The 25453-nt window shown below is 36.3% G+C and overlaps 3 protein-coding genes across 16 annotated transcripts; all 3 read left to right on the top strand.

Moving 5' to 3' along the window:
- The first annotated feature begins 1699 nt into the window (after nucleotides 1-1699).
- LOC121765656 lies at nucleotides 1700-12072 on the top strand. The gene is made up of 7 exons (XM_042161855.1): nucleotides 1700-2395; nucleotides 2479-2529; nucleotides 2610-3806; nucleotides 3879-3944; nucleotides 4042-4929; nucleotides 11591-11609; nucleotides 11699-12072. The coding sequence occupies exons 1-7, from the start codon at nucleotides 1754-1756 to the stop codon at nucleotides 12070-12072; spliced, it is 3237 nt and encodes a 1078-aa protein (XP_042017789.1). The 5' UTR covers nucleotides 1700-1753.
- Nucleotides 12073-12825: 753 nt separating this feature from the next.
- On the top strand, nucleotides 12826-16794 carry LOC121765014 (protein NLP7-like). The gene is made up of 6 exons (XM_042161048.1): nucleotides 12826-13551; nucleotides 13635-13685; nucleotides 13765-14961; nucleotides 15034-15099; nucleotides 15187-16093; nucleotides 16183-16794. Exons 1-6 carry the CDS (start codon nucleotides 12898-12900, stop codon nucleotides 16614-16616), a joined length of 3309 nt encoding a protein of 1102 aa, XP_042016982.1. The 5' UTR covers nucleotides 12826-12897; the 3' UTR covers nucleotides 16617-16794.
- A 2521-nt stretch (nucleotides 16795-19315) lies between these two features.
- On the top strand, nucleotides 19316-23648 carry LOC121765015 (protein NLP6-like). Of its 14 annotated transcripts, none has more exons than XR_006042693.1 (6): nucleotides 19317-20297; nucleotides 20381-20431; nucleotides 20496-21814; nucleotides 21915-22029; nucleotides 22108-22851; nucleotides 22941-23648. XR_006042693.1 is itself a non-coding variant. In XM_042161053.1 (4 exons), the coding sequence occupies exons 1-4, from the start codon at nucleotides 21674-21676 to the stop codon at nucleotides 23381-23383; spliced, it is 1443 nt and encodes a 480-aa protein (XP_042016987.1). In that variant the 5' UTR covers nucleotides 19364-21673; the 3' UTR covers nucleotides 23384-23648. The 14 variants fall into 14 exon arrangements, 7 of the variants coding, with proteins under 7 accessions (XP_042016987.1, XP_042016985.1, XP_042016984.1 ...); XR_006042692.1 differs by having other exon boundaries at nucleotides 20496-21679; nucleotides 21749-21814; nucleotides 21915-22851; XR_006042694.1 differs by having other exon boundaries at nucleotides 20496-21679; nucleotides 21777-21814; nucleotides 21915-22851.
- The last annotated feature ends 1805 nt before the right edge of the window (nucleotides 23649-25453 follow it).

Below are 25453 nucleotides of genomic sequence, written 5' to 3' on the forward strand. Positions count from 1 at the left end.
GAAATTTTCAGATTTTTTCAATTTTTTTAAAAAATAATAATAATAAATGATAAATCAACGGGCCAATCAGAGCATGCCACGTCGTCGCCTTGTGCTCTTGCCGCTGGCACGGCCGTGCTCTTAGCTAAGAGCACGTCCGTGCCAGCGGCAAGAGCGCAGCGGCGGCGGAGCGCGTCCTTGCCAGCGGCAAGGACGGACGAGCAACATTCCACCACCGCTGCGCATGCTCTTAGAGCATCCACAACCGTGCTCTTGCCAGCGGCACGGTTGTGGGCTCAGCCCCACTTTTTCTACCTGCTCTCTGTCTAGGCAACACTGCTCTTCCGCAAGTACGAGTACAATTCAATTTAAAATTCAATTAAATAAAAACAATTTAAAATTCAATTAAACAAAAACATTTCTATAATATGAAAATTCATTAAAAAACTGAAATAACATTACAAATAAATTTAAAAAGACATAATTAAAAGCTTAAAAATTACATAAGTAAAATCCTAAAATTAAAAAAACCACTACGCGTTGCCGAATTTCACCCACATGTGTTTGATTAGGTCTTCTTGTAGCTCAATGTGAGTTCGGGTATCGCACATTGTGTGTCTTGTCTCGATCTTCTGGCCCACCGTCGTATGCACACCTCGGCGTGGGGGAGACCTCGCGGTTGAGCTTCCGGCTTCATCCTCGTCGTAGAAGCTAGCCGCCCTCGGTCCTTCGTCGGCTATAATCATGTTGTGTAAGATAATACACGTGAACATGATGTCAGCGATATTATTGACGTACCACAGCCGAGCCGGGACCTTCACAATGTTGAATTGGGCTTGAAGGACCCCGAAGGCTTTCGACGTCTTTCCGCGCGGACTCTTGACGCTGAGCAAAAAGAAACCGTCTCGGGTCGTGCGGGTTGCTGAGCTTCTTCACGAAAGTCGACCACCTTGGGTAGATACCATCGGCGAGATAGTAACCCATGTGGTATGCATTTCCGTTGACGGTGAAGTCGATCGCCGGTGCTACACCATTCATCACATCATTGAAGAGTGGTGAAGAATAGAGCACGTTCAAGTCGTTGTTGGATCCGGCAACGCCGAAATATGCATGCCAAATCCATAGGCGGTAGTCGGCGACCGCCTCAAGGATAAGTGTTGGGCCGCCGCCTTTGTGACTGCTTAAGTGTTGCCCCCTCCAACCAGTCGGACAATTCTTCCACCTCCAATGCATGCAGTCAATGCTGCCAATCATGCCGGGAAAGCCATGAACTGATTCGTGAAGATGAAGTAACCTTTGGCAATCATCGGTGGTGGGTACCCGAAGGAATTCATCACCGAAGGCTGAACGAATGATAGTAGAATGTGTCTCACTTTTATATACGGAGTATTAGTTTTATATAAAATGTGAGTGAAATGAAGTTAGTGGAATGTGACATCTAATATAAATATTTTAATTGAAACTTTTAAAGTGGGATAACTAAAATGAAAAATTGAGACCGTTGAAGTAGGATGGGAGGGAGTATTTGATAGGAGTGTGATGAGTTAATGCATATGTACCATATAAACTGAGAAACTGAGACCCCAGTCAAAAATAATTTGTAAATAAAAGTATTGTTAACAACAAATAATACAATCGTTAGTTTATTGGTTCATACTACTATTTTATAGCTGAATTACTGATGTTGCAAAGACACCACCAAAGTCAAATTAAGTCACCTTCCTTGGTAGAATTAATCGCAGCAAAACACTTTCCCTCAATCATTGAGTTTGAGATGGATGATGAACTCAGAGGTGTGTTGTCAATCTTAAACGGAGGAGACGAACAGTTTGACCTGTATTCTTCAGTAACAGATTTCAAGCAGAATTTGGGTGAGGAGGCTTTGATACATGAGGAATTAGTAGGAGGATGGGTTTTGTATGAGAAAATGTTAAGCCAATTCAAAAGAATCATATCTCTGTTCAGATCCATTGCATCTTCAAGCAATGGGTTGTTGGACCTCCCTTGTTTGATGCAATTTTGGAGAGTCGTGAAAGTGGAAGGGAGCCATCACTACCTCTCTTGTTCACACCTCCCTTTTTATGTTGGAAGTCTACACAAGGGATTATGTAGGCTGAGGAAGCTATGTATCGATCAGCAGTATGTCGCCGGAGGAGATGACGAGCAGCAGCTTGGAGGCGTGGGACGGGTTCATCGGAAGATGCTACCCGAATCCACACCGGATCTGAGACTATACTCCACCCATGAATTTCCGATGCGGGATGAAGCTGCTCGCTGCGGCTTCAGAGATTACATGGCACTGCCTCTATTTGATTCCCACACATATGAATACTACGGTGTGTTGGAGATCTTTCAAAGATATAATCTTATCCATAAGATGAATGATTTACTATCTATGCTGGATGGAGCACTGCAGGTACCTTTAATTATAAGATATTATCTTTTTACTTGCCAACTGAGTTGCGCTTTATCGTCTTTTATAACATGATAATTCATCAGTACGCAGGGTTGAGGTCCAATCACAAATCCATTGCTATTACAAAAGAAAAGGTAAACATAGTCGTGTTCGATTAAAAATGAACTATTTCAGCCTGTGTAGTTTCTCATTTTCATAACCTCAGTATTAGCAGAGGCATCCTGGAAGTGAAATATCAGAGGTACTTGAATTGGCTATGGATACAATCCCGCGAATACATCTGGCACAAGTTTGGATCCCTTGTAAGAAGCAATGTGTTAACATCTCCACCAACTTATGCTGCATGGAGATGGTATCCTTCATGCATTCTCAAACTAAGATATTCAATTCGTGGTCTCATATTGATTATGATATGCATGACTATCTTGAAGCTTGTGAATTTCACAAGCTTCAAATAGATCTTCACAGTTTCCATTCAACTGTATGTGGTCTCACTATATCTGAAAATTCGATGGCCCACTATGTCCAACGGGCTAGGATGTCCCATTGTATTACAGTTTCTCATCGGAGCAACGACAATAACTTGTACTACGTCATTCAATTTTTTCTTCGACCAAAGTATACACGCGATGATCATTCTCTACACTTGCTGTTAAGGCTACTGAAGATCAATCTCAAGAGTGTGAGTGTAATGTTTGTATCAGGAAAATCACTTCTAGAGGAATATGTAAGGCTTGATGCAATTGAATGCGAGTCAATTGATAGTTTCTGTTTGATCAAGTCTTACAAGCAAAACCTTTTGGAGTTGGACATGACAACATACTTGAAGACGGTCGATTCATGTCGCCTAAAACCTTCCTCTGCGGGTACCGACAAAGGATTAGTTTTTTGCTTGCCAGCGGAACAAAGCGTATGCAAAGTGCATGTTGAAAGTTACTCGTTGTTGGTCAAGGAGAAGATGGAAGGTTTAATGGAGAAAATAGCAACAGAATCTTGGAAACACAATAATTGGATAGTCCAATTTTGGGCGCCCAAAATGGAGAATGATAGGTGTTGTCTGAAAACTTCAGATCAACCTTATGCTGTTGGCTGTCTTGCAAAGGGTGTAGCTTCCTTTAGGAAACAATGTATGGAAAATTACTATTTTGTTGACAACAAAGCCAAACAAGATGAACTCGGACCCCCTGGACGTGTCTTCACATTCAAACATCCTGAAATTAGCCCTGACCTCTTCTACTACACTACTGAAGAATTTCCGATAAGAAACTTTGTTGTGCTTTCTTTCAATCGTGGATACTTGGCTTTACCCGTATTTGAGGATGAAGGTATAGGAAATCACAAGATTGTGGGTGTGCTAGAGTTCATAGGATTTTATAATTCTGACCTTCCAATCATCGAAGAACTAATGGAGGTACCATCTCTTGCCATTTTTGACTTGTTATATACTAAAATTGTTGTGAAAACAATGTATCTGTCAACGCAGGCAACCAAACTATGCTCGACTCACATAGACTACCACTCGGGATTCTTAGCAAATAAACCTGTCAATGTATGCTTTAATATAATTTTAGCTTTGCAAATCTGTCTGTCACCAACATGCTTGTATGCATGTCTTTATTCAAGTTAATTTGTTTTATTTGAATCAGATTTTCAATGGCGTGGAAAAAGGTTTGAGAGAAATCCGTAATATCCTTTTCCTAAACCACCGCGTCATTCCCCAACTCTATATGGCAAACGTTTGGGTTCCTACGGGAGATTGTGGTAGTACTACTAATAGTAACAGGAATTGCATGGAGCTGACATTCTCTACTAATTATATGATGGAACCTATGGCTACATATTCAGTTCACGGGATTCATGTTCAAGCTAGAAAAGGGATGATTGGGATGGCATTGGCATCTGAAAACAAATCATGTTTTTGTCCAAATTTAAGTGAATTTAGCATAGTTGACCACCCCATGTCACACTATGACATGAGGGATCGACGTGAAGTTTGTTTTGCAATTTGTTTGCAAAGTTCAGATAGCGGTAACCTTGTTTATGTTATGGAGTTCTTTCTCTACCAAGGTCCTGCAACACATATGTATGTTGGGTCCTTCTTGAGCCTTCTATTGCCAATACTAAAGCATGGATTAAGATCATTTAAGATGGCATGTGGAAAGCAACTTGGAGAAGAACTGGTGGTTGAAGTTATTGAATTTTCTGATTCAAACAAACTTGATTCCTCTGAATTAGAGCCTGCGTGTGTGTATCCAGTCATATTTAAAAGTGTGCAGTATAATCAAAAGGGGTGCCATCACACTGAAGTACAACAACCGAATGAGTATCATCATATCGAAGAAGAACAACACGCAGAAGAATGCAATGAAGAACAACAACAAAATGTGTACCACCATGCCGAAGAAGAACAACTCGCCAAAGAATGCCCCGTTGATAACTCACATTTCAGTACACGAGAAAGAGAGAAGAGAAAATCCTCCCTCAATCTTAGCGCTGAGGTTCTCGAATCACATTTTGGGAAGAAGCTAAAAGATGTTGTTAGCCAAATTTCAACTTTAACGATAATGAAATCTAATTCAAGATTTGAATTAATTCAACCATAACATTTATACTATAAAGTGGAGATAGATCACCAACCTCCATCCATGCTTTTTAATTTGATGTAGGGTTGGATCCACTATTTGATGTTTCCCCTTTAAGCTGTTATTGATGTTTCTCCTCTCCTTGACCTCAAGCCTTCTATTTGATTCCGTCAATGGATCAAGAATCAAGACCACCTTTGTATATATATCTATGTATAAATATATGTGTGTATGTATAATGCCGACTGTGTCAGTAAGCATTTGTTGGTGTGTCTATTTCATGCACATACCATCTCTTTATATAGGCGAGAAGTGACTCTTCGTGAAGGGACCAACGGAGGTGTCTTTCCATTATTGATCTAATATGGAAATCGACACACCGATTTGGTAGAATCAGTTTTGAAACTGATTAGAAACTGATTCCTCACATTACACATATGCACGTCTATATACGTTCTTATACATGCAATACTTATGCATATATTACAGTTAATCCATAATTAACTGTCATAATTATAGTCAACTTAATGCATGCATGTACGACAATTCATTTATACATACATATATTTATTCTTTTTGTATATAATATAAATATTATATTATAACATTATAATTAGAGGTAGGAGAAGAGGGTTATCAATACACCCGATTCTAATTCTTTAATCGAAACCGATCCATTACGGTGTCGTCTTTAATATTAGAATCCCTTTTTTAGCTTTTAATATTATGAACTTGAACTTTAATTTTATATCAATAGATACATAGGTCACATAAATATTCTTACATTCTCTCACTTGACCTTTGTATTGTCTTGATGATTTAATAACCATAATGCGCACTTTACATCAAGTTCAAAATATACTTTAAATACCATGATAAAATAAGAATTGATCGAATCATGGCGGTCACACATCATTAAGCGACGTGATCCCTTCCATGCATCACACACCAATTCCAACTTCACATTGTCCTTTCATTGAGATGAACATTTATTCTCAATTTATCATATGTTATCCACAACCATAATTATATACAAACTATAATGATAAAATATTCAATAAACAGAAACATAACTTTTATTGAATTCAAATGTCTTACACTTTACAGGCATAATACAACTAAAATAGCAAGGCTTTATCTATGATACCCATACGCTCTACATGGCCAATAAACATTTTGGGTGGTAGTCCTTTAGTTAACGGATCCGCTACCATCATATCCGTCCTAATATGCTCAAAGAACACTCTTTGTTTCTGTACTTCTTCTTTAACAGATAAGTATTTTAACTCCATATGCTTAGCCCCTTTCGAGTACTTATCATTCTTTGAAAAGAAGCAACCGTGGAATTATCACAATAAATTTTCAGCGGCCTAGCTATAGAGTCGACAATTCTAAGCCTCGAAATAAAGTTCCGCAACCACAATCCGTGAACAGTGGCCTCAAAGCATGCCACAAATTCGGCCTCCATAGTAGAAGTAGCAATGACAGACTGCTTTCCACTTTTCCATGATACTGCTCCATTGGCTAAAAGGAACAAATAGCCAAACGTTGATTTCCTACTATCAATGCACCTGGCATAGTCTGAATCTGAATATCCAATGACCTCTAGATGATCGGATCTTCTATACGTAAGCATGTGCTCTTTGGTGCCTTGCAAGTACCTGAGGACTTTCTTTGCAGCCTTCCAGTGATCCATTCCGGGATTACTTTGATATCGACCCAACATACCAACCGCAAAGGTGATATCCGGCCGCGTACATGTTTGAACATAGTTCAAACTCCCAACCACTGATGCATATGGAATTCTTTCCATTTCCTTACGCTCCAATTCATTTTTAGGACATTGCATTTTACTAAACTTGTCTCCCTTCTGAATTGGAGCAATCCCTACAGAGCACTCTTCCATTCTATATCTCTGTAAGAACTTATTTATATATCCTTTCTGAGATAAACTTAATAATCCTTGTGACCTATCTCGAAATATTTCTATTCCGATCACATAAGATGCATCTCCCGTATCTTTCATTTCAAAGTTCTTAGAGAGATATTTCTTTACATCATGTAACATACCCATGTCATTTGCAGCAACCAAGATGTCATCAACATATAAGACTAAAATTATAAACTTGCTCCCACTGATTTTAACATAGATACATCGATCAACAATGATTTCTACAAAACCATATGATACAATGATATCATTAAACTTTATATACCATTGTCTAGCAGCTTGTTTTAGTCCATATATTGACTTCCTCAGCTTACATACTAACTGTTCTTGTCCTGTTGCCAAGAATCCTTCTGGTTGGTTCATATAAACTTCCTCTTCAAGTTCTCCATTTAGAAAAGTGGTTTTCACATCCATTTGGTGTAGCTCGAGATCATAATGAGCCACCAAAGCCAAAACAATTCTTAAAGAATCCTTCTTTGAAACCGGAGAGAAGGTTTCTTTATAGTCAATGCCATCCTTTTGGGTGAAACCTTTAGCAACAAGGCGAGCCTTGTATCTTTCGATGTTACCTTTTGAATCACGTTTTGTTTTAAAAATCCATTTAGAACCAATGGTTTAAAACCTTTAGGCAATTCTACTAAGTCCCAAACTTTATTATCACCCATAGATTTCATTTCATCTTTTGCGGCAATCAACCACTTTTCAGAATTTTCACTTTCCATGGCTTGTCGGAATGAGATTGGGTCTTCATCAAGGCTTAAGTCACATTCACTTTCAACGGCATAAACCACATAGTCATTTGAAATAGCAGATCTTCTTTCCCTTACTGATCGCCTCAAAGTTTGTGGTTCACTATTCTCTTCTTGAATTGTGATAGATTCATCTACTTCATTTTCGGTTAGTGAGTTTTGCATATTATCATGTTGTTCTATTGTGTTATTTGTCTGTGAGACAATAGGATCAACAACATTTTGTGCAATAACATGTGGATGAACCTTATCGTGGATTTCTTGAATATCCACCTTTCTAGGTTCACTACTCCCACAAATTTCCCCGTTTTCAATGAACCTAGCATTTCCCGTCTCAAATATTCTCGTACTATGGTTAGGACAATAGAAGGTATACCCTTTTGATTTATCCGGATAGCCAATGAAAAATCCACTGACGGTCCTTGAATCAAGTTTCTTTTCATGTGGATTATACAACATTACTTCTGCTGGGCAACCCCAAATACGAATATGCCTTAAGCTAGGTTTCCTTCCCGTCCACAGTTCAAAAGGTGTCTTAGGAACTGCCTTACTGGGAACCCGATTAAGCATATATGTCGCAGTCTTTAAAGCATAAATCCACAATGAAAGGGGTAAAGTATAACCACTTAACATGCTTCTAACCATTTCCATTAATGTACGATTCCGCCTTTCCACTACACCATTCTGTTGCGGAGTACCGGGCATTGTGTACTGTGCACAAATGCCTCTACTTTCGAGTAACTTTGCAAATGGGTTCCGGACATTGTCCAGTCTCATTATACTTTCCATAGAACTCACCACCTCTATCCGATCTCACCACTTTAACCTTCCTATCTAACTGCCTCTCCACCTCGTCAATGAATATCTTTAACACATTCACTGACTCAGATTTTTCTTGCAGTAGATATATATCCATAACATGAGTAATCGTCAATAAATGTGATAAAGTATTTCCGACCATCCCACGAAGGAGCATCAAAAGGACCACATATATCAGTATGTATTAACTCAAGAAGCTGAGTGCTTTTCGTGGCTGATTTCTTTATAATGTGTTTAGTTTGCTTTCCTTTAATGCAATCTATACACATATTTAGGTCACTAAAGTCCAATTGAAGAAGAATTTCATTCTTTACCAACCTCATAATCCTTTATTTGGAAATATGTCCTAATCTTTGATGCCACAAGAAAGCTGAACTTTCACTTGACGCATTACGCTTAATGCCTCGACTTTCAACATTAAATAAGGATTCAAACTTTTCATCAAGATTAAATCTATAAAGTGAATCAAACAAAGTACCACTACCATAAAAGTAATCGTTTCGGTACAAAGAGAATACACCATTTACAATCTTAACTTTAAAACCTAAATCATCCAATCTACTTACAGAAACAAGATTTCTAGCACATTCAGGTACATAAAGACAATCTTTAAGATCTATATGACATCCTGTGTCCAAGATCAATCTGTAGGTCCCAATGCCTTCAATCAGTGCTTTCATCCTATTTCCCATGAACAAATATTGTTCAACCCCTTTTATAGGTTGGATCGAACCGAATCCCTTTTTAATATGAGACACGTGAGTAGTAGCACCAGAATCTAACCACCAAGTATTATTAGACACTTCAATAAGATTTAACTCAAAGGAAACAAGACTATTATGTTTACCTTTCTTATCAAACCAGGCCTTCCTTTTAGGACAATCTTTCTTGAAGTGTCCCGTTTCCTTGCAAAAGAAACACTTCCTTTCCTTTTGAATTTTCTTCTCCGGTCCTTTCAGAAAAGATTTATCCTTCTTTTTATCATTCCTACTTGATTTTCCTTTACTGGTGCTGGCTTCTCCATGACCTATGAGATTCGCAACTTGTCCATTCATCTTCTTTAATCTTCCTTCCTCTTGAACCAACATAGCCTTTAATTCTTTAAAGTCCCATTTCTCGTTAATGGTGTTATAATTCACCTGGAACTGGCTAAATTCAATATGTAGGGAGTTCATGATAAACTGGACCACAAATTGCTCATGAACCTCCATTCCCAAGGTCGTTAGCTTTGCCGCCAAGTTAGACATGTTTGTCACATGATCGTGAATTGGCCGAGACCAGTCAAACTTCTTTGTAGTAAGTTCACTCATCAAACTTCCAACAATTGACTTATCAGCCAATTCAGATTGTGAACACTCTTTAGTTTTCTCAATGAATTCCCTTGCACTTTCTGTCTTGGGCATTGATGGCTTAAAATTTTCTGTCATCGTCATCCTCATAAGATTCAGGCTCAACCGGTTAGATCGCTCCCAAGTCTCATATTGAGACTTTTCAGTTTCGGAGCTCTCATCCGTTATAGCTGAGGGTTCATCTTCTGTTAATATGGCATGGTCCAACGTCATTACACCCAGTGAAAACCGGATCTGTTCTGACCATTCACCATAATTTTGCACATTGAACTTAATGACAGAGTTTGCCGATGCATACAAATTCGCTGAGGCTGCAACATTTATACATGCTTATCTATTAGTGCTTGAGACTTTAATACAGATTCATAAACAGTAATACCTTAAATAACAACGATGCTAAAAAATTTACTTTAATAATTAATCAAATCATACATATATCAAATAAGCATGTTGCCTGTGGGTATACATACTACATAAGACACATAGTAGACATGATTAATCCTTTTCGTATTATTAAATATATACAATGATCCACCTTTGGGTGATCTCCAAGTATATAGATAATAATATAATTGATCAATCAAACTTTAATGTCATTTATAGCATCTCTTTAATCATGATCAATTAATTAACATTCATCATGCTCAATAATTAAACGCAATATACCAAGACCACTTTGGTGATTAACAAGTCATATATTATTTAAATATTGAAATCTTTAAGAGTAGAAAAACCTTATATTGTTTTATCATTTCATAAAACAATTACCCATCACATAGCGGAAGCAAATTTAACCGAAATCAAAATTTAAGATCATTCAAATTTTGATTTTGAAAACACATAAATGGTGAATTAACCAAATCTAGATTGGCTCTGATACCAATTGTTAGCCAAATTTCAACTTTAATGATTTCGATAATGAAATCTAATTCTAGATTTGAATTAATTCAACCATAACATTTATACTATAAAGTGGAGATAGATCACCAACCTCCATCCATGCTTATTAATTTGATGTAGGGTTGGATCCACTATTTGATGTTTCCCCTTTAAGCTGCTATTGATGTTTCTCCTCTCCTTGACCTCAAGCATTCTATTTGATTCCTTCAATGGATCAAGAATCAAGACCACCTTTGTATATATATCTATGTATAAATATATGTGTGTGTGTATAATGCCGACTGTGTCAGTAAGCATTTGTTGGTGTGTCTATTTCATGCACAGACCATCTCTTTATATAGGCGAGAAGTGACTCTTCGTGAAGGGACCAACGGAGGTGTCTTTCCATTACTGATCTAATATGGAAATCGACACACCGATTCGGTAGAATCAGTTTTGAAACTGATTAGAAACTGATTCCTCACATTACACATACATATGCACGTCTATATACATTCATATACATGCAATACTTATGCATATATTACAGTTAATCCATAATTAACTGTCATAATTATAGTCAACTTAATGCATGCATGTACGACAACACACATATATAATCAATTCATTTATACATACATATATTTATTCTTTTTGTATATAATATAGATATTATATTATAACATTATAATTAGAGGTAGGAGAACATGGTTATCAATACACCCGATTCTAATTCTTTAATCGAAACCGATCCATTACGGTGTCGTCTTTAATATTAGAATCCCTTTTTTTGATTTTAATACTATGAACTTGAACTTTAATTTTAAATCAATAGATACATAGGTCACATAAATATTTTTACAGAGGTTGCAAAAGAGCTCGGTGGTGAGTATATATAATCTATGGTTCAATCTTCTCTGAAACTAAATGTATATTATCTACTGACATGAATGAGAATTAACTTGATCTTACAGTTGGAAGGTCAACAATAAAGCGTGCGTGCAGGGAACATGGCATTCGGAGGTGGCCAAATAGGATAGAACACAAGACAAATCGTTCCCTTTTTGAAGAAGAAAGTGCTGCAGATTCAGAGCAAGACATGTTGCCATCAACCGACAATCTTCATACATTAGATAATATGACACAAATAAACACAGGAAGCGCAGACAAGGTGATTATAAAGGTGAAGTATAAAGAAGATATAATAAAATTTGAGTTGTCTCTATCATTATTAGGATTGGCAAAGCTTAGTGAAGAAGTGGCGATGAGTCTAAATCTGGAGATAGGTAGTTTCAAGTTGAAATACATGGATGAAGTTGGAGATGAGATTGTAAGTAATTTAATTTAATTTAATATGTTAATTTCACATTTTGCATACAAATGTTAAACGTAATGAGAAGAATGTTAAAAATGTTAAAATATAAACATTATTTTGTTTATAACAAGAATAAAAACCGTACACATTATAATTTCATTTAAATATTTATAATGGCACATTATAATCTCAAACCAAAAGTTTTAATTCCCAAAATGCCCCCAAAACTCAACTTTTATATATGTATAGATAAGAATTAGATTATTTAATTAAGATATTAGTGTTAATTAAGTATTTTTCTTATTACACCTAAAATAATATTAATTTAATTACACTAATTACCCAATCTTTAATTTATGATCTAAAAAGAAAAGCATGAATATTATATGAAGGAGGGAAAACTACTCCCTACATCCCACTTTATGTGTCTCATTTGAATTTGACACGAATTTTAAGAAATATAAAAGAAAAATTATTAAAAAAGAAAAGTAGAATATGTGTCTCACTTTTATATATGAATGAAGTTAGTGGAATGTGACGCCTAGTATCATTTATGAAATATTCTAATTGAGACATTTAAAGTAGGATAAACTAAATTGAAAAATCGAGACTATTAAAGTAGGATGGGAGGGAATATTTAATAGGGCGCGTGATGAGTTAATGCATACGTAGCATATAATGAGACCCCTGGTAAAAAAAATAATTTGTAAATAAAAGTATTGTTAACAACAAATAATACGATCGTTATTTTATTGGTTCATACTATTTTATAGCTAAACTGATGTTGCAAAGACACCACCGAAGTCAAAGTCACCTTCCTTGGTAGAATTAATCCCAGCAAAACACTTTCCCTCAATCATGGAGTTTGAGATGGATGATGAACTCATAGATGTGTTTCCAATCTTAAGAGGAGGAGACGGATGGTCTCACCGGTATTCTTCAATAACAAATTTCAAGCAGAATTTGGGTGAGGAGGCTTTGATACATGAGGAAAAAGAAAGAGGATGGGTTTTGTATGAGATGGATGATGGAACCCATGGATTTCTATCAAGAATCATATCTCTGTTCAGATTCATTGCATCGCCAAGCAATAGGATGGTGCTCTCCAATTATATGATGCAATTTTGGAGAGTCGTGAAAGAGGAAGGGAACCATCACTACCTCTCTTGTTCACACCTCCCTTTTTATGTTGGAAGTCTACACACGAGATTATGTAGGCTGAGGAACCTATGTATCGATCAGCAGTATGTTGCCGGAGGAGATGACAAGCAGCAGCTTGGAGTCGTGGGACGGGTGCATCGGAACCGGTTACCCGAATCCACACCGGATCTGAGACTATACTCCACCCATGAATTTCCGATGCGGGATGAAGCTGCTAGCTGCGGTGTCAGAGATTACATGGCACTGCCTCTATTTGATTCCCACACACATAAATACTACGGTGTGTTGGAGATCTTTCAAAGATATAATAAGATGAATGATTTACTATCTCTGCTGGATGGAGCACTGCAGGTACCTTTAATTATAAGATATTATCTTTTTACTTGCCAACTGAGTTGCGCTTTATCGTCATTTATAACATGTTTATTCATCAGGTCGCAGGGTTGAGATCCAATCACAAATCCATTGCTATTACAAAAGAAATGGTAAACATAGTAGTGTTCGATTAAAAATGAACTATTTCAATGAATGTAGTTCCTCATTTCGTAACCTTAATATATGCAGACGCAGCCTGGAAGTGAAATATCAAAGGTACTTGAATTGGCTATGGAGACAATCCCGCGAATACATCTGGCACAAGTTTGGATCCCTTGTAACAAGCAATGTGGCGACGTCTCCACCAACTTATGCTGCATGGAGATGGTATCCTTCATAGATTCTCAAACTAAGATATTCAATTCGTGGATTGATATTGATGATGATATGCATGAGTATCTTGAAGCTTGTGAATTTCACAAGCTTCAAATAGATCTTCACAGTCGCCATTCAACTGTACGTGGTCTCACTATATCTGAAAATTCGATGGCTCACTATGTCCAACGGGCTAGGATGTCCCATTGTATTGCAGTTTCTCATCAGAGCAATGACAATAATTTGGACTACGTCATTCAATTTTTTCTTCGACCAAAGTGTACACGCGACGATCATTCTCTAAACTTGCTGTCAAGGATACTGAAGATCAATCTCAAGAGTGTGAGTGTAGTGTTTGTATCTGGAAAATCACTTCTAGAGGAATATGTAAGGCCTGATGCAATTGAATGCGAGTCAATTGATAGTTTCTGTTTGATCAAGTCTTACAAGCAAAACCTTTTGGAGTTGGACATGACAACATACTTGAAGACGGTCGATTCATGTCGCCTAAAACCTTCCTCTGCGGGTACCGACAAAGGATTAGTTTTTTGCTTGCCAGCGGAACAAAGCGTATGCAAAGTGCATGTTGAAAGTTACTCGTTGTTGGTCAAGGAGAAGATGGAAGGTTTAATGGAGAAAATAGCAACAGAATCTTGGAAACACAATAATTGGATAGTCCAATTTTGGGCGCCCAAAATGGAGAATGATAGGTGTTGTCTGAAAACTTCAGATCAACCTTATGCTGTTGGCTGTCTTGCAAAGGGTGTAGCTTCCTTTAGGAAACAATGTATGGAAAATTACTATTTTGTTGACGATAAAGCCAAACAAGATGAACTCGGACCCCCTGGACGTGTCTTCAAATTCAAACATCCTGAAATTACCCCTGACCTCTCCTACTACACTAAAGAAGAATTTCCAATAAGGAACTTTGCTATGCTTTGTTGCAATCGTGGATACTTGGTTTTGCCCGTATTTGAGAACGAATGTATAGGAGATCACAAGATTGTGGGCGTGCTAGAGTTCCTAGGATTTTATCATTCTGACCTTCCAATCATCGAAGAACTATTGAAGGTACAATCTCTTGCCATTTTTGACTTGTTATTATATAAAATCGTTGTGAAAACAATGTACCTGTCAATGCAGGATACCGACCTATGCTCGACTCACATAGACTACCACTCGGGATTCTTAGCAAATAAACCTGTCAATGTATGCTTTAATATAGTTTTGCAAATCTGTCACCAACATGCTTGTATGCATGTCTTTATTCGAGTTAATTTGTTTTATTTGAATCAGATTTTCAATGGCGTGGAAAAAGCTTTGGGAGAAATCCGTAATATGCTTTTCCTAAACAACATCTTTCCCCAACTCTATATGACAAACGTTTGGGTCTCTACGGGAGATTGTGGTAGTACTACTAGTAACAAGAATTGCATGGAGCTGACATTCTCTACTGATTCAGATCCAGATTCAGATTCAGATTCAGATTCAGTTCACCGGATTCATGTTGAAGCCAGAAAAGGGATGATTGGGGTGGTATTGGCATCTGAAAACAAATCATGTTTTTGTCCAAATTTAAGTGAGTTTAGCATAGTTGACCACCCCATGTCACACTATGACATGAGGGATCGACATGAAGTTTGTTTTGCAATTTGTTTGCAAAGTTCAGATAGCGGTAACCTTGTTTATGTTATGGAGTTCTTTCTCTACCAAAGTCCTGCAACACATATGTCTGTTGGGTCCTTCTTGAGCCTTCTATTGCCAATACTAAAGCAGAAATTAAGATCATTTAAGCTGGCATGTGGAAAGCAACTAGGAGAAGAACTGGTGGTTGAAGTTATTGAATTTTCTGATGCAAACAAACTTGATTTCTCTGACTCAGAGCCTGCACGTGTGTATCCAGTCATATTTAAAAGTGTGCAGTACAATCGAAAGGGGTGCCATCACACTGAAGTACAACAACTGAATGAGTATCATCATATCGAAGATCAAGAACAACACGCAGAAGAATGCAATGAAGAACAACAACAAAATGTGTACCATCATGCTGAAGAAGAACAACACGCCAAAGAATCCCCCGTTGATAACTCACATTCCAGTACACGAAAAAGAGTGAAGAGAAAATCCTCCCTCAATCTTAGCGCTGAGGTTCTCAAGTCACATTTTGGGAAGAAGCTAAAAGATGTTGCAAAAGAGCTCGATGGTGAGTATATATAAGCTATGGTTTAATCTTCTCTGAAACTAAATGTATACTATCTACTGACATGAATGAGAATCAACTTGTTCTTACAGCTGGAAGGTCAACAATAAAGCGCGCATGCCGGGAACATGGCATTCGGAGGTGGCCAAATAGGATAGATCACAAGAAAAATCCATCCATTATTGAAGAACAAAGTGCTGCAGATTTAGAACAAGACATGTTGCCATCAACCGATAACTTTCATTCATTGGATAACGTGACACAAATAAACACAGGAAGGGTGATCGTAAAGGTGAAGTATAAAGAATATTTTATAAGATTAGAGTCATCTCTTTCATTATTAGGATTGGCAAATCTTAGTGAAGAAGTGGCGACGAGTCTAAATCTGGAGATGGGTAGTTTCAAGTTGAAATACATGGATGAAGATGGAGATGAGATCTTAATAACCAGAGATGCTGATTTGCAACTCTGTCCAAAGACTCGAACGAAAAAAGGCGATACACTCATCCAACTGTTGGTTCGATGACAATGCTAGCTCCACTTTTTTCTTTCAATTCATTTATGAACAAACGTGTTTGTAAGTTTCTGGACTGATTTGGCTTACACATTCCGCTCTGTCAAACCTTTGTTTGTATCTTTCTCTTCATAGGATCTACTCTATTACTCGAACAGATCTTGAATTAGTTCATTAACGATTATCTTCATACATATGTGTCAGTTTCTAATCTTCAAATAAATGTTCTTTCTCTGTTCAAATTAATGTTCTTCCTCCTATGCTATATACATGCTGCATTGTTCATAATTAAAAGGATCTTATTATTTCTAGATCGCACTTTCATGATTTTTTGTTGCGATTTTGTTGTGATTAATCTGTGTAAAATACGATGATGGAGATTTGGGACTCTGTTAGTCTGTTTTATCAGTATTTTGTTTTCAGAGTTTTAGCTTAGGATTGCACTTGGAAATATATGCTGTTGGCTATATGTGATCTACAGTTGACTATATGTATTGATATACAAAGGTTTTGTTAATTTTTCCTTTTAAAGTTTATGCAAAATTTGAGAGAGCAATATCTGGTTTTTTTGTGGTTTCCAATTTCTTTTGAGTTGATAGCAATTTATATCCTGAAATTCAACAGAGGGAGAACACTTTATATGAAGATTTGGAATCCACATATGTGTGAAGAGAATCTTCAATGAACTAATTCAAGATCTGGTCGAGTAGTAGACTTTAGAATAGATTCTCTGAGGAGATTCATGAGCTATTAAATGGCTTTGTGTTAATTCGTGTTTCCATCACCAGTTTACAACATAGTCCTCTTTAATTATAATTTCTTCCGAATTTTTAATCGTGTACAAAATTTCCAGTTTAAACATTTGCATTCTATATGTAGCACTATTTTTTCATACAAATAAATACTCAATGCAAGAAATTGACAAACAACAGATAGGAATATATATACTATTGAAATTCAATGAGTATTGATTTGATGAGTAGTGATCTAGGGAAACCACCACTTAATAAATGTATAATTAGATAACATGAATTTAATATACTATAAGAGTGATTTAGTTCATTACACGAACGAGTGAACCGAAACGCTATTACAATGAACTAAATCATTCACGGAGTAAATACTTCACTATAATTGTGTTTTGGTTCACTCCTTATTTTCAAATTCATATTGTGACCTAAAACGCTCATATAGTGAGCTAGATCATTTTAATCTAATAGCTAAGATTTGCTCTCAAGTTATGCACTTAATATTAGTTATACTTTGATCATCTCTCTTAATTTGTAAATGTAAAATATTTGTTGTGGCAGTGTACACGTTTGGTTCAATGTCTTTTCCGCAACTCATTTTCCCAAGATGTGGAGACCACAATAACAAGATATTGCTCTCTCAAATCTTGCATAAACTTTCAAATATAAAATGTTTTAAACATTTTGTATAGTAGTAGTATTAAATTTACTAATACTATGATTTAAAAAAAAGAAATTTATTGGGCTTCATAAAGCCCAATGCTAAAAAGACACGGAGTTGTTGTACTCTGTCTGGCCCATAAAGGAACGAAATTATATGGAATAAATAACTGCCAAAAGTTAACGAATATAAAAGCTTAGGTTAACAGAATATTTAGAGAAAATAAAAAAATACACAAGGCCAATTTCCGGAAAATTTTCCTAGGATAAATTAGTGCAAAGAATATTTTCGGGTCGGTAGATTTATTAATATATTCCCTCCGTCCCCAAAGATATGCATTTTGTATTCGTAAGGGTTTTAATGCAAAATTAGTAAAATAAGATAGAGATAGAGAGAAAAAGTAATTAAAGTATTGTTAGTAGGGAATATGTTCCACCTTATTAAAAAGAAAAGAGTTTCTAAAATAGAAAGTGCATATTCTTGTGAGACAGACTAAAAAGAAAAGAGTGCATATTCTTGTGGGACGGAAGAGGTATATAACATTGGAATAGGCTCCACATTATATTTTGTCAGTATCAATTCTTGAAATGACAATAACAATACAGTGTTATGAACGTATACATGAATTATATTTGGGAACCATTTAATTTCCTCCGGTCCTACAAAGTAGTATTTAACAGCAAATTCAATATGAATGTCACTTTGTATCAGACAAAGAAAAACAATGTAATTCAATTTTGTAAATGATTCAATTAAAGCAAGGACAATATGATAGTTGACTGATAAGTATGGATTTAAAAGTTCAACTCCCACCCAATTATTTAAAGCATTACAGATATCTTCCATTTGTAATTAACAGTGTCGAATTGTCTGATTCATTATTTGCATATTTAAACAAGCTCAGTTTAAAAAAAATATGAACGCCAATCCATCATCGACACGTTAGCATACTAGGATACTTAACACGGTCCCTTATTAATCCTATTGTATTGCTACTATTTCAGATTTACTCTAATAAATTTTTGTTTGGAGTATTCGAATAAATTAGTACTCCAACATACACTCGTTTGAGATCAATTTTTTATTCACATTTTCTCCAGATATTTACACATTTATTATGCATGACCCACCATTTTTCAATTTTCACACACTATATAGCTCATAATTTTAGCATATTTATTTTAAATTATTGATATATACTATACGTTACCACAGAAATACACCAACTTTTTGAAAACTTGCAAAAATACAAACCACAATTCAAAACTTTTACTAGGAGTGTTAAACATAGAAGATATTCGGAGATATTCCTACCAAGAGAGAAGATTAGGGAATGAGTGATTGATTCAATCACATAATAGCCTAAAATAGATTGATCAGGCATTTTACATAGTTAAGGAAAAGTCATCTCTATATATTGAGGGCTGTAATACACGATCAATATACAAAGCATCTTCCCTACTCTTACTTGCAACCTTTTCGCCAATAAGATCCACCTTCTCTCGATTATCATCTTTAAGAAGGAGTACTTTATAGTCTAAATTATTGATGTTGCAAAGACACCACCAAAGTTAAATTAAGTCACCTTCGTTGGTAGAATTAATCGCAGCAAAACAATTTCCCTCAATCATTGAGTTTGAGATGGAGGCTGAACGCAGAGGTGTGTTTCCAATCTTAAGCGGGGGAGACGGATGGATTGGCCAGTATTCTTCAATAACAGATTTCAAGCAGAATTTGGGTGAGGAGGCTTTGATTCATGAGGAATATGAAAGAGGATGGGTTTTGTATGAGAAAATGTTAAGCCAATTCAAAAGAATCATATCTCTGTTCAGATTCATTGCATCGCCAAGCAATAGGATGGTGCACTCCAATTATTTGATGCAATTTTGGAGAGTCGTGAAAGTGGAAGGGAGCCATCACTACCTCTCTTGTTCACACCTCCCTTTTTATGTTGGAAGTCTACACAAGGGATTATGTAGGCTGAGGAAGCTATGTATCGATCAGCAGTATGTCGCCGGTGGAGATGACGAGCAGCAGCTTGGAGGTGTGGGACGGGTGTATCGGAACATGCTACCCGAATCCACACCTGATCTGAGACTATACTCCACCCATGAATTTCCGATGCGGGATGAAGCTGCTAGCTGCGGTGTCAGAGCTTACATGGCACTGCCTCTATTTGATTCCCACACATATGAATACTACGGTGTGTTGGAGATATTTCAAAGATATAATCATATCCATAAGATGGATGATTTACTATCTCTGCTGGATGGAGCACTGCAGGTACTTTTAATTATAAGATGATATCTGCTTACTTGCCAACTGAGTTGCGCTTTATTGTCATTTATAACATTTTAATTCATCAGTTCGCAGGATTGAGATCCAATCACAAATCCATTGCTATTACAAAAGAAATGGTAAACATAATAGTGTTCAATTAAAAATGAACTATTTCAGCGACTGTAACCTTAATATATGCAGAGGCAGCCTGGAAGTGAAATATCAGAGGTACTTGAATTGGCAATGGCGACAATCCCGCGAATACATCTGGCACAAGTTTGGATCCCTTGTAACAAGCAATGTGTTAACATCTCCACCAACTTATGCTGCATGGAGATGGTATCCTTCATAGATTCTCAAACTAAGATATTCAATTCGTGGTTTGATATTGATGGTAATATGCTTGATTATCTTGAAGCTTGTGAATTTCACAAGCTTCAAATAGATCTTCACAGTTTCCATTCAACTGTATGTGGTCTCACTATATCTGAAAATTCGATGGCTCACTATGTCCAGCGGGCTAGGATGTCCCATTGTATTACAGTTTCTCATCATAGCAATGACAATAATTTGTACTATGTCATTCAATTTTTTCTTCGACCAAAGTGTACACGCGACGATCATTCTCTAAACTTGCTCTCAAGGATACTGGAGATCAATCTCAAGAGTGTGAGTGTAGTGTTTGTATCTGGAAAATCACTTCTAGAGGAATATGTAAGGCCTGATGCAATTGAATGCGAGTCAATTGATAGTTTCAGTTTGATCAAGTCTTACAAGCAAAACCTTTTGGAGTTAGACATGACAACATATTTGAAGACGGTCGACTCATGTTGCCTAAAACCTTCCTCTGCGGGTACCGACAAAGGATTAGTTTTTTCCTTGCCAGCTGAACAAAGCGTACATGTTGAAAGTTACTCGTTTGTGGTCAAGGAGAAGATGGAAGGTTTAATGGAGAAAATAGCAACAAAATCTTGGAAACACAATAATTGGATAGTCCAATTTTGGGTGCCCAAAATGGAGAATGATAGGTGTTGTCTGAAAACTTCAGATCAACCTTATGCTGTTGGCTGTCTTGCAAAGGGTGTAGCTTCCTTTAGGAAACAATGAATGGAAAATTACTATTTTGTTGACAACGAAGCCAAACAAGATGAACTCGGACCCCCTGGACGTGTCTTCAGATTCAAACATCTTGAAATAAGCCCTGATCTCTCCTACTACACTAGAGAAGAATTTCCAATAAGAAACTTTGCTATGCTTTCTTTCAATCGTGGATACTTGGCTTTACCCGTATTTGAGAATGAAGGTATAGGAAATCACAAGATTGTGGGTGTGCTGGAGTTCGATTTTATCATTCTGACCTTCCCGTCATCAGAAAGCTAATGGAGGTACCATCTCTTGCCATTTTTGACTTGTTATATACTAAAATTGTTGTGAAAACTATGTATCCAACGCAGGCAACCAAACTATGCTCGACTCACATAGACTACCACTCGGGATTCTTAGCAAATGAACCTGTCAATGTATGCTTTAATATAATATTAGCTTTGCAATTTGCAAATCTGTCAGCAACATTCTTGTATGCATGTCTTTATTCGAGTTAATTTGTTTTATTTGAATCAGATTTTCAATGGCGGGGAAAAAGCTTTGAGAGAAGTCCGTAATATCCTTTTCCTAACCCGCTGCGTCATTCCCCAACTCTATATGGCAAACGTTTGGGTCCCTACGGGAGATTGTGGTAGTACTACTAATAGTAATAGGAGTTGCATGGAGCTGACATTGTCTTCTAATTATTACATGAAATCTATGGTTACAGAGCCAGTTCACCGGATTCATGTTCGAGCCAGAAAAGGTCATCGGATTCATGTTCAAGCCAGAAAAGGAATGATTGGGATGGTATTGGCATCAGAAAACAAATCATGTTTTTGTCCAAATTTAAGTGAATTTAGCATAGTTGACCACACCATGTCACACTATGACATGAGGGATCGACGTGAAGTTTGTTTTGCAATTTGTTTGCAAAGTTCAGATAGCGGTAATCTTGTTTATGTTATGGAGTTCTTTCTCTACCAAGGTCCTGCAACACATATGTATGTTGGGTCCTTCTTGAGCCTTCTATTGCCAATACTAAAGCATGGATTAAGATCATTTAAGCTGGCATGTGGAAAGCAACTTGGAGAAGAACTGGTGGTTGAAGTTATTGAATTTTCTGATGCAAACAAACTTGATTCCTCTGAATTAGAGCCTGCGTGTGTGTATCCAGTCATATTTAAAAGTGTGCAGTATAATCAAAAGGGGTGCCATCACACTGAAGTACAACAACCGAATGAGTATCATCATATCGAAGAAGAACAACACGCAGAAGAATGCAATGAAGAACAACAACAAAATGTGTACCACCATGCCGAAGAAGAACAACTCGCCAAAGAATGCCCCGTTGATAACTCACATTTCAGTACACGAGAAAGAGAGAAGAGAAAATCCTCCCTCAATCTTAGCGCTGAGGTTCTCGAATCTCATTTTGGGAAGAAGCTAAAAGATGTTGCAAAAGAGCTCGGTGGTGAGTATACATAAACTATGGTTCAGTATTCTCTGAAACTAAATGTATATTATCTACTGACATGAATGAGAATTAACTTGATCTTACAGTTGGAAGGTCAACAATAAAGCGTGCGTGCAGGGAACATGGCATTCGGAGGTGGCCAAATAGGATAGAACACAAGACAAATCGTTCCCTTTTTGAAGAAGAAAGTGCTGCAGATTCAGAGCAAGACATGTTGCCATCAACCGACAATCTTCATACAGTAGATAATATGACACAAATAAACACAGGAAGTGCAGACAAGGTGATTATAAAGGTGAAGTATAAAGAAGATTTAATAAAATTTGAGTTGTCTCTATCATCATTAGGATTGGCAAAGCTTAGTGAAGAAGTGGCGATGAGTCTAAATCTGGAGATGGGTAGTTTCAAGTTGAAATACATGGATGAAGATGGAGATGAGATCTTAATAACCAGAGATGTTGATTTGCAACTCTGTCCAAAAGCTCGAACAACAAAAGGCGAGACACTCATCCAACTGTTGGTTCGATGACAATACTAGCTCCACTTTTTTCTTTCAATTCATTTATGAACAAACGTCTTTGTAAGTTTCTAGACTGATTTGGCTCACACATTCTGCTCTGTTAGTCTGTTTTATCAGTATTTTGTTTTCAGAGTTTTAGCTGAGGATTGCACTTGGAAATATATGCGGTTGGCTATATCTGATCTACAGTTGACTATATGTATTGATATACAAAGGTTTTGTTAATTTTTCCTTTTAAAGTTTATGCAAAATTTGAGAGAGCAATATCTGGTTTTTTTGTGGTTTCCAATTTCTTTTGAGTTGATAGCAATTTATATCCTGAAATTCAACAGAGGGAGAACACTTTTGGAATCCACATATGTGTGAAGAGAATCTTCAATGAACTAATTCAAGATCTGGTCGAGTAGTAGACTTTAGAATAGATTCTCTGAGGAGATTCATGAGCTATTAAATGGCTTTGTGTTAATTCGTGTTTCCATCACCAGTTTACAACATAGTCCTCTTTAATTATAATTTCTTCCGAATTTTTAATCGTGTACAAAATTTCCAGTTTAAACATTTGCATTCTATATGTAGCACTATTTTTTCATACAAATAAATACTCAATGCAAGAAATTGACAAACAACATATAGGAATATATATACTATTGAAATTCAATGAGTATTGATTTGATGAGTAGTTATCTAGGGAAACCACCGCTTAATAAATGTATAATTAGATAACATGAATTTAATTCACTATAAGAGTGATTTAGTTCATTACACGAAGGAGTGAACCGAAACGCTATTACAATGAACTAAATCATTCACGGAGTAAATACTTCACTATAATTGTGTTTTGGTTCACTCCTTATTTTCAAATTCATATTGTGACCTAAAACGCTCATATAGTGAGCTAGATCGTTTTAATCTAATAGCTAAGATTTGCTCTCTAGTTATGCATTTAATATTAGTTATACTTTGATCATCTCTCTTGATTTGTAAATGTAAAATATTTGTTGTGGCAGTGTACACGTTTGGTTCAATGTCTTTTCCGCAACTCATTTTCCCAAGATGTGGAGACCACAATAACAAGATATTGCTCTCTCAAATCTTGCATAAACTTTCAAATATAAAATGTTTTAAACATTTTGTATAGTAGTAGTATTAAATTTAATAATACTATGATTTAAAAAAAAAAAATTATTGGGCTTCATAAAGCCCAATGCTAAAAAGACACGGAGTTGTTGTACTCTGTCTGGCCTATAAAGGAACGAAATTATATGGAATAAATAGCTGCCAAAAATTAACGAATATAAAAGCTTAGGTTTACAGAATATTTAGAGAAAATAAAAAAATACACAAGGCCAATTTCCGGAAAATTTTCCTAGGATAAATTAGTGCAAAGAATATTTTCGGGTCGGTAGATTTATTAATATATTCCCTCCGTCCCCAAAGATATGCATTTTGAATTCGTAAGGGTTTTAATGCAAAATTGGTAAAATAAGAGAGAGGTAGAGAGAAAAAGTAATTAAAGTATTGTTAGTAGGGAATATGTTCCATCTCATTAAAAAGAAAAGAGTTTCTAAAATAGAAAGTATATATTCTTGTGGGACAGACTAAAAAGAAAAGAATGCATATTCTTGTGAGACGGAAGATGTATATAACATTGGAATAGGCTCCACATTATATTTTGTCAGTATCAATTCTTGAAATGACAATAACAATACAGTGTTATGAACGTATACATGAATTATATTTGGTAACCATTTAATTTCCTCCGGTCCTACAAAGTAGTATTTAACAGCAAATTCAATATGAATGTCACTTTGTATCAGACAAAGAAAAACAATGTAATTCAATTTTGTAAATGATTCAATTAAAGCAAGGACAATATGATAGTTGACTGATAAGTATGGATTTAAAAGTTCAACTCCCACCCAATTATTTAAAGCATTACAGATATCTTCCATTTGTAATTAACAGTGTCGAATTGTCTGATTCATTATTTGCATAGTTAAACAAGCTCAGTTTAAACAAAAAATGAACGCCAATCCATCATCGACACGTTAGCATACTAGGATACTTACTACGGTCCCT

The sequence above is a fragment of the Salvia splendens genome, chromosome 14 (assembly GCF_004379255.2).
Source record: "Salvia splendens isolate huo1 chromosome 14, SspV2, whole genome shotgun sequence".
Classification (NCBI taxonomy): domain Eukaryota; kingdom Viridiplantae; phylum Streptophyta; class Magnoliopsida; order Lamiales; family Lamiaceae; genus Salvia; species Salvia splendens.